This window comes from Symsagittifera roscoffensis, chromosome 4, assembly GCF_963678635.1.
Source record: "Symsagittifera roscoffensis chromosome 4, txSymRosc1.1, whole genome shotgun sequence".
NCBI classification, from domain to species: Eukaryota; Metazoa; Xenacoelomorpha; order Acoela; family Convolutidae; genus Symsagittifera; species Symsagittifera roscoffensis.
The window spans coordinates 10,918,897-10,929,244 of NC_087065.1; the positions used below are offsets into that span (position 1 = coordinate 10,918,897).

The 10,348-nt window shown below is 35.3% G+C and overlaps 1 protein-coding gene across 3 annotated transcripts in view; it reads left to right on the forward strand.

The window, feature by feature from the left end:
- The window catches only part of LOC134843616 (uncharacterized), a 54,630-nt gene extending 46,495 nt beyond the window's left edge, over positions 1–8,135 (forward strand). For 2 of the 3 annotated variants that reach the window (XM_063859779.1, XM_063859780.1), the window contains exons 9-13: positions 1,681–1,732; positions 3,158–3,306; positions 3,519–4,690; positions 6,318–7,050; positions 7,530–8,135. In XM_063859779.1, the coding sequence (XP_063715849.1) occupies positions 1,681–1,732; positions 3,158–3,306; positions 3,519–4,690; positions 6,318–7,050; positions 7,530–7,564 (2,141 nt within the window). In that variant the 3' untranslated portion in view covers positions 7,565–8,135. The remainder of the gene's footprint in view (positions 1–1,680; positions 1,733–3,157; positions 3,307–3,518; positions 4,691–6,317; positions 7,051–7,529) is intronic. The other variant, XM_063859781.1, reaches the window with a different exon arrangement.
- The last annotated feature ends 2,213 nt before the right edge of the window (positions 8,136–10,348 follow it).

A 10,348-nucleotide genomic window follows, 5' to 3' on the forward strand; every position in this document is an offset into this window, starting at 1 on the left:
ATTTGAAAATTTTTGAGAAATGGTAATAGTGGAGTGAAAGTAAAATTCCTCACCTACCCCGTTATAATAGATCTGCTTGCTCGCCTTATTCGCGCAAAATTGAACTGAAACTCAAAAAACTGTTTTAACCGGTTTTTCTTAAAAGTATGATATTTTTTTGAATTTATAATGTTCGAATCAGGGCTGAAAAGTCTTTAATATGATATAACAATCGACATATTCCAATGATTTTTTGTGCTACCTGATTGCGCGGGGAAAACAAAAACACAAACGAGTACAAAGTTTTCCCGCTATTTCAATTGACGGAACATAACATTTGACTGACTAATCTTGAAAAAAAGCAGGTTTAAAGTCTATGACCTTCAAACAGCTTGAGAAATGTTCTTATTTTAACTGAAAAAGACTATTCGAATATTATAAACAACAACATCATAAATCAAATGAACCATATACAAGAACCAACAAAATTTGAAATAAAAAAGATAGCTGATTGCTGTGCAAGTTTCACAGAACGCTACGACCATATTCATAAAAAAAATACAATTAAAAACTCTTCAAATTATTGTCGGTTTTTGTACGTGGTGTGATGATAAAACTATACACACATAATAAATTAGTAAATTTAACTTAATTGACTACAGTTGTCATCAAAAAAATAACAACCAAAATAATGAAAAACATCAAAAACAAATTTCGAAATTTTTTCTATTTTTTTTCTAAAACTTTTCTTGCCAAAAAAGTGCAAAATATATCTTTCAAAACTAGTTTCTCATTAAAAAAATTAAATTTTTTTGGCCTAAATGACCAACCTAACAAGTTGTTTAACTTTTATTGATCAAAATAAGACAAAAAAACCAAAATTTTCAAACCGGTTTTTCTCGACACTCGGGTTTTGTTTTGGAAGTTTTTAATGTTGTTCGAATCACGACTGAAAAAGTTTTTTCATAATATATCACTCAGCCCAATTGGATGCTTATTTGCGTTACCCAATTTAGCGTGGAAAACAAAAAAAGAGAAAAAAAGAACAGGGTTAGCCGGTGACTGTGCAAGTAAGTAGCACAATGACGTGAAAAAAAATACATAAAACGCTTTTTCATAGATTTTTTTTTCAAAATAGTGTGGTTTTTACGTGATGTGTTTTAAAAATATCTTAAGAAAACCAAAAAGTAAGGCATATTCGACAGTCATAATAAGATGGGCAAATCGTGCAACGGTTTTAGTTGAAAAAAGACAACAAAAAAATTCAAAAATGTTCTAATTTTTTTTTCCTTTTCAAAATTTTTTTCCAAAAGGTGGCTCTGAAAAAGTTTTAAAAACTATTTTTACTGGAGTTCAACCAAAATTTTATGGTTTATTTTTCCATAATAAGCCTGCTCGCTTGCTTTACTCGCTCGAAATTAGATCAAAAATCAAACATTTCGAACTAGTTTTTTCTCGACACACCCGAAAAAAAACACACCCCAATTAAAAATTCCTCCCCATTTTCAAGGGTCGGAACAACAACAATGAAAAGCCCGGATTTAACTTTTGAGCTTTTCTTCTTATTAATTTAGAGTAAGTTAAATGAAAAATATGGTATTGAAAAAATGCAAAAATTAGACCAATAGATCCTATAAGCATTAAATGCTCTATGAAATTTAATTCGCAATCAACTTCTTTGTCACATTCACTGTATTTCAGCCGGAGGTGGAGCAGGTCTTTCATTGGAAACTACAAACCCACCAAACAAAAGGTAATGCATGCGAGTTTGAACTTTTTGGGCTTCAAAATTCATCAAAAATTAGCTTTACTTTCTTTCATTCTTGCGAGCTTGCGACCTTATTGCGACCTTATAAAAGTTGAAATAGAACCCCAGTTTTTTTCTTCGCTAAAGAAACTACTCAGACAGACAAATAATCATACATAATACTCATTTGAAAAGGATATCTTAAGTATAATAGCTTTTCGGTTTTTTTAATAATACCAAGTACTTAATTTATTTTCCCCTAAATTAGGAAATCGATTCTTTTATTAGAGTTGATATACCGTCTATTCTTATCTGATTATCTGAACAGGTGTTTCAGATTAATAAATAAGGAAAAGTAATCAAAGCCAATTTGAAATGAAGCCAATATGCAATGATTAAAAGTGAATTCACAATATATAAATTTCTTTTTTTTGGCCAAAATTTACTTTGTTGGATATTTTATTAGATCCTTATATTCATGCTTTAACAAATTTCATGAAGTGGATTGGTTCGATTGTTCAAACTTTTTCAAAACTTTGGCCAAAACTTTTCTTGTAACAATTTTTTGAGCTATGAGTTATTCAGATCAAACTTGGATTTATTGTCTTTAAGTGATAAAAACCACTTGTTTTTATCGTCAAGGTATAACCTCCATAAATTAAACTCAACGGTCCTGAAAATGAAGGTCTGTTTGTTGTTGAAGCCATTGAAAACAGCCCTAATTGTTTGCTAACTTCCTTATTTCTACGATCTCTGCCACTAGAATAATCAGACTAAAACAATATTTACCATTAGTTCACGTGGGTGTTTATGGAAGACCAGACAATGATTGTTTTGCGACTCGCCTAAATATAATGACTCTATGTTCCTGAAAACTTCAACTACACATGTGAAAACACAAATCAAGCCATGTTTTGCCAAAGGATCAAATGATTTTCTTCTGGAATTTCTGCACACCAAGTTGCTTCCAAATGACATTTTTACATGAAGTGAGGAGGGGGTGGGCAAATAAAAACCTTATACTTCCATTTCTGGTGATACTTAATAAATAACCCATTTTTAGGTACAGTTTTACCATATATTATGTTTTTTGGCTCGCCAAGTTTTTTTCCAAAAAGCATATTCGGCGCAAAAAACTTGAAGGAAAACAATAATTAAATTATTCAAAAGATTAGTGGCAAAGAAGTTTAATACCCCCGAAACATGCGATTGATTTGAATGAACTGAATATGATACTACTCTAGCTAACTGATTACTACTGTAGGTTAACATTTAAACTTGTATAAGTGTTTTTTTTCAATTGAAGTTCCTTTTTTTTTAAAAGGAGGTGGTTGAAAAACTTATGTTTTACTTGAACAGAAATTAAAGGCTCTTGGTGGAGTTCTATCATGATTACCACCGAATGATGTTTTTGTTTGTTGTTTTCTTCAGTGATAGCACTGAGAACAACCTGCTTCTGATTCTGGTGATCGGGGGATGTGTGTCCCTGGTGATAATAGCAACTGTCATCTCCCTCTCCTGTCTTGTGGTGCAGAAGCAGAGACTGAAAAACAACATCACCAACAAAGTCATCATGAGAGGTAGTGAAATATTTCAACTTTTTTTAATACGAATTTAGTCGTAAATTAGTTTTCAATAAAAGTTTGGCATTTAGAAAAAGATTTAAACTCCAAAAAATTGTCAACATGTTTACAAAACTCATGTAAAATATTTGTTTTAAAAAAAAGAAATTCAGGCTAACGCCCCAAATTTTTAGTGGGTTTTGTTAATGGAGAAATTGGACTATTTTCAGAAATGGAGGAGGAAATGAAACGTAGAGAGAGTTCGCTGCGGAAGTCGGTAGGTGGAGTAATATATCACCAAGTAGCTGCTGCACTACACCAGCAACACCAGACCACCTCCCCAACCACCACGCCTACCCCTCCCCCCACCCACACCCAACACATTCCACTACAACAACACCAACTAGATTCCCCCACCCACCACGCCCAATTGCAACACCAGCTACAGCAGCACCAACTGCAACAGCAGCAGCTTCAGCAGAACTGTCCCTCGCTCTCATCATCGAATGCTACCAACGCTTTCTCACAAATGATCCCATCCCCCGTTGGCTCAATCACAAATCCCCCCTCCCTGCACGCGACCCCACCCCCCATGAACAGCATCGTCGGTATGCAGCCAGGACACCTCCTCGCTGGGAATCCGAACAGCGGTATGCTCCTCGGAGTGATGCCGAACCAGAATCGGGGAAGCAGTGCATCTCCGAGTTCCCAACAGGCGCCGTCGCCTTCTCGAGGCGCATCAGTTGGATTTATGGACGGCTGGCGATTTCTGGGAAGAAGTCAACAACAGACACCGGCAAATGCGACTTCGAGTTACAATAACAGCAACCCCAGATACTTAATGACCTCTTCTCCTCAATCCGACTTCATTAATTCGAGTGTGGCTAATCAACAACTACCGCAGCCACTTGTATTGTCGCCCTCTAGCGGACAAGAAATGATGACGTCAGACAGATCTGCTCAACATCAGAGATCCGGTTCACTGTTTGTTCAGCCGTCGAATTATGATTACTCTCCTATCGGAATGATCGGAGAGATACATGGTGCAAGGGATGGGTCGGAACATACGTCGCCTTTGCATTCGTACCAGTCTTCAAACGTGACTGCTTTGTCTTCAGTTGGCGATAGGGATACATACAGTGTTATTTCAAAGCCAACTGGGGGACCACCTACAGCTGTTATCGCACCCTCTCAACTGCCTTACAACGCCGGTTCGAATCTGAGTGAAGACCAAAATCTAACCGATCTAAACAACTCATCCTCATCGAATGCAGCCTCTTTGAAACTGAAAAATTCGCTCAAATCACTACCAACTCCCACTGCTGAACATGTTAACTCGTCGCCCTCTAGCGCCCAATGTTGTCACGAGCAGCAACCATGTTTCTGTCAGCAAACCACACATGTATGTCATGCTTACTTGTGCTCGTCATTAACTGTCTTGTCATAACAACCGTCGATCGTCCAAAATTTTTATGTCCAATAGTCTAAAAATTATGAGCTAGGGGGGGGGGGGGGGGGGTTAACTTTTTCGACCCCCTGCCTACCCAAAAGGTTTACCCTTTGATACTCTTTCGAGAAGACCATTTTTGGCTGACCCCAAAAAGTTTTTCTAACGGCGTCTTGGTGCCAATATCTTCACTTTGAGCGCGCCGAAAAACGCAAAGCGCGCCGATCTAAAAAGAAGGATCATTGCAGTGATTTGGGAGAGCTCAGCATATCTAAAAAAAAGTCGACAAATTTTTCAAGTTTTCTTTTTGAAAATCCACCCCATCCCTCTATTAAATCCTAGATATGCCCCTAGCTAGACTTACAACGCTTTAAGCTAGAAAAAAGCTGGAATTGTGAAAAAAGAAAACGCTGGAATGGCGACTCATAAGCATTTTTATGAAGTTTTGAATCTGTTTATCAATTTTAAGAAAAGTTACAGTAGTTCATCAAAAAATTTATTTTTTTTTTCCAAAAGAAAACGTCCATTAACACGCTTTGCAAACAAAACAAATCATTACTTGGTTTTTCTATAACCAAACATCATTTTATTTTGCCAGTTTTCGTTATCCTTTTGCTTTGTTATTTGTTTTTGTTTGCATTGAGAGGTTCAAAAGTGCAGTTATTTATAACTCAATCAGTCTGTCCGTCAAGTGATGTTTGATTCCATTCAGACTTCTATCAGTCCATTGAACACAACTTAACTATTAACCTCAGTTATAAGGAATCATTATATTTGCCTGTTAATCACATCAAAGCTGCATCAAATAATTTGGCTTCAATCAGAAATCCCGTCAGAATGGCAAACAAAAACACCTTTGAACAAACACCTTTGAATCTTTGAACCATCATTGATCGCACAACGCCTAAGTCGGCGTTAAATAACAAAATAGGACCAGGAAGTCAAGATAAACTCAAGGTTCTTTGCAAAATATAGGCAACAATTAATATTAATAAGTTTACTTACATACATTCCGTTAGTTTCTTCGAAAGTCGAAAGGATAACTTAACAGATACAGTGTTAAGATCAATTCATGATACAAATGTCGCCAAAGGAATGTGAAGTCTTAAAGAACATGGTCGGGAGCAGGGGGTGGTCGCGTTTTTTTAGTTGAATTAGTATTAGAAACATCTATAGTTTTTTCTTATTATGCACTAAATATCTGACTGTTTTAGATGACTTAAATGTTTTTTTTTGTAAATTTTTAGTGGATATTTTGAATAATGTAGCTTGTGATTTGTCCAAGGTCGACTCAAAATCTAATTAATCAGAACTCACTTTTTGAAAACAAAAAATGCAATGGGGGCTGATTTCCATTTTTTGTGTATATTAACTGCTAGAAGACACCTATAAAAAAAACTTCAGGGTCAGTCGGCCAAAACAGTTGATGCAGTAAAATATAAAATAGCATCAAAGGTGGAACCATTTGGAACTAAATAAACAAACATCTATGAAAACATGTTCTGCAAAATGTGCCGGAATTATATTTTCACTCAATATATCCTAATTTCCGAGTAGCGAATAGCGACTGCTTCTTTTTTAGACCAATATAGAGCAAGGATCCCTTCTGGGCTCTGGATGCTCCGAGCACTCAGTGAATAGCAGTCCAGTTGTAATGGACGACCAGACATTCCTCCAACACCAACTCCAGCAACAACTTCAGAACAGCATGCAAAACAACCCCCAAATGGGGATGATTAACCAACAAGTCCGACAACCAACCCCCCCTATGGGACCTCAGGGGCTTCCGAGTATCCTTACATCGTCGGCTTTCCGAGCACAGCCGAATGTATACGAGTACAACTCTATGATGAGTCCGAACTCAATTTACAATACGAACATGACCTCTATGGCTTCGTCGTTTCATCCGATTGCGGAGATCCGAGGACCGATTATACATAGTAATTTGTCGAGTCCTGTCACAACCATAGCGCTACCGCAGCCCCTCAAAACTCTAAACAGTCCGGCGCTTATCGCGAAGTACACAACTGGGAACCACCCGGTGTCATTACCGTACCAAAACACATACCACGGGACGACTGAAAACGACTTCGCCTCGTTTAAAAACCTAAAAGACCTCTCGAACAACAGTGAGAATAATAGTCCAGCAGGGTTCTCAACGTCGACCTTGACAAGGGGTAAAAGTAACTCGAAGAGTTCAGGAGGATCCGGTGGTTCCTTGAAGCATCGCAACTCGATCCAGAACTACACTATAGACGAAGACGAGCTAAGTGGGAACAATGCGACCATGTCTAACTACCAAACACTCTCTACAGGTATTTTTTTACTGAAGCTTCAATTTATTTTTTCTTATGACAAAAAGTCCCTCTTTTTTCAGGTAGTCGACCCCTCGTAACCCAAAAAGTCTATGAAATCCTTTTTTGTTAAGGTTCTTTTAAGGACGCCACCAAATTTATTAAGTTTAAATTAATGTTTTAGTTATATTAATTTCGGGAAAAATGAAAAAATTTAGTTTTTAGAAATACCAAAAAAATCCCAAATCTTCCAAAATACCGAAAAATAACGTTTCTGGCAAGTATTCTCTAAAAATTGCATCTCGCTCAGTAAACTTAACTAGATCTACTTAGGGCTATCTGCTGGGCGATATTGGCAAATTCTTTTTTGAGCAAATTCCTACCCTCGCAAATTTCCTAGATCCTTCAGATTTTATCTTGAATGATGCTAAATAGACACTTAAATACGTGAACATCTCCCGAAGTCTTCAATTTATAAATCTCTTCAAAATTTGTTTTAGGCGAACAGACAAACGGCCAAATATCGCAAACTTGATACACTCCATAATATTTAAAATTGAAAAGAATTGAATCCAAAATCAACAATGAATGATTGGCTGGCCCAGAACTGACCTGGATCTAAAGGAAAGGAATTGGAAAGTATCTGGAGGGAGGTCACAAATAACCTATAGCTTCACGAATGGAACCAAAACTGAAAGCCAAAAAAGAATTGTGCAAAAATTTGCTATGATTTTGAGCCAAAATATTAAAACAGGATTTTCGAAATTTCAAAGACATAACTAAAATCATTTTTTTAAAGAAGACATTAGATTAAATTTTGGTCTATGAGTGTTAAGGTAACATGAACTATTAACGATGAAGTTATGCTGATTTATACTCCATCTGATAGAAAAAAATTTTGTACGAAGTTTGTATTTTTGAACGCCAACAGATGTAACTGTGTTGTCAATTTAGTACCAAAAACCCAGCTGTTTAGAGACGCTTATTCTTCTATGATTAATTTATAACCTGTATCAATTGTTTCGTTGTTGTTCTATCTAAATATGTAGACACTTTCAGACTTAAATATCACAATTCAAATTTAATTTAAATTTTTATTAACTTTCTACATCTTGAAGGTTTTCATAAATCCATGCTCAAAAATTTGTTGAAACAGTTTCAAGTTGTTGATTTCATAAATCAAGAAAAAATTGTCTGTCGTTAATATCAGGAAATCAAAACAATGATCTACAAAACGGGTGCCGGACATCAAGTCGACGGGACTTCAAGCCAAATCGTAAACTTTGGGATTTCAAGCCGAAAATTTTGAAATGTGAACAATTTGAAAACTTTTTTAAAGATCTTCTCAATTTCATGATTTTTCTTGAGTAGTTTTTGGCGTTTTCATAAAATTTAAGCCTCCAAGCTGAAAAATAAAACATGGTTGATCAAAATTTTCTTTGTTTATAATTTATGCATTTCAAAAATCGGCTGATATTATTAACGGATGCCAATCTTATGTGATTAATTGTCATGAATAACTTTTTTTATGGACTAAACTTACTAACAATTTTGAAAAGCAACGTTTTACAGATGAAAAAATAGTGATTTGAGGTGGTTGTAAAGCTTAAATTTCGGCCTGAAGTCCCTTCGGCTTGAAGCTCCTAGACTCCTACAAAACGAGCTGAATTTAGCAAGAACTAAATTGATTAGATTGCCTTACGAAGTCCGAAAAACACGTCTGGTACCGGCAACAAAGACTTAAAATTATTTTCAAGATTGAGATTTTTGAGATGCACTTATTTTTGAGATTTTTTGAAAGCAACAAGTGCCAAGTCAATTTATATAGGATGACCACGCTAAGAAAGCCAGTTTTGTTATTTCCGTAAAATTATGGTTTTTCGCTGAATTTTCCTTCATTATTCGGTTTTGCTCAAAATTTTTGGACTGAAAAAGACATTTGGGCTGAGTTTTAGATATGATCGATAAATTACACGGCAATTGTTGGGTAATTAATTATCAAACAAATTAGATCAATAATGGCCCATTTGTTGGTGAAACTTTGGGTCCAAATTTTCTGAAATAAGTTGCATCCTTTTCGTTCTGGCAGTTTTTTTGCGAACAAAAAGTTGTCTACTTTTTGTCTAAAATTGAGTTGATTTTACCAACTATTTTTCTGATAAGCATGTTCCAAATTTTAGTTTAATCATCGTATGGTCCAAATCAACACTGAAATACTGAACCATCGAATGAACGGTACTGGATTTACTGCACTTTCAAATCCAATTATTAGTTTTGAAGCTAGCTAACCCAGAAACATGCGTAGGGTATATCTCACATATCTTGAATGAACTCATATCTAAACTAGGTTTTTAAGTGAACGAATACTATCAAATTTTGATTTGGTTCCGACCATTGAAAATAGGGAGGAACTTTGTATTCGAGTGTGTTTTAGTTTTTTTGTTTTCCACGCAAAATAAGGAATCACTAATAATCATTAGTTTGGTCGAGCGAAACATCATAATTAAGCCCTATCAGTCATGATTAGAGGAAAACTTCCAAAATTGAAAACATTTATACAAAAAAAAATTAAAATTTTTGACAATTTTTTTTGTTTTTTTTATGATTTTGTTTTTTCTTTTCTAGTCACTTATACAACAAGTGTTGCCCAAACTTCCTATTGTTCTATGACTGTCGAATATGCCTAATTTCAATTTTTGTTCTATTCTTGTCACCACAGCACGAAAAAAATACTATTTTGAAAACGGTATTGGTCGGAATATGATCGGAACAAGCTTTGCTACTTGCACAGTAACCGGCTATCTTTATATTTTTTGATTTTCCTTTAAACAATTAAAACACAAGTTCCAATTAGGTGACCGAACGGCTCAAATATCAGTTTGCATGAGTGAACGAACAGTAATTCAGCAGAGTTTATAAGTAACGGAAACTGTTTAACATAACAGCTCTGCATGACTATATACTGCAGTAAAAACAAAACCATTGTTAAATTACTTCACAAAGTCACTCTCGGAGTTACATTAGAACAGCCAGACTGTCCAGATTGATTTTCTATAATCCTTAGAATTGTTTTTGGTTTTTGGCTGAGTTTTTTTTAAATCAAAACCTGTCTAATAACTATGAGTTTTTTTTGTAATCTAGCAAGGTAGCAAAGTAAATAAAAGAATTTTCACAATTTTGGGCCATATTCTCAATTTTGCTAAACAGTTGGCTCCTGAAATTTCTTACAAGTAAGAATATCAAACGTTTGCGTTTACAGTTGAGGAAAAAGCCTAGTGTTCAGAAAAAAATATGATTCAATATCTGTGTGATAAAAAAA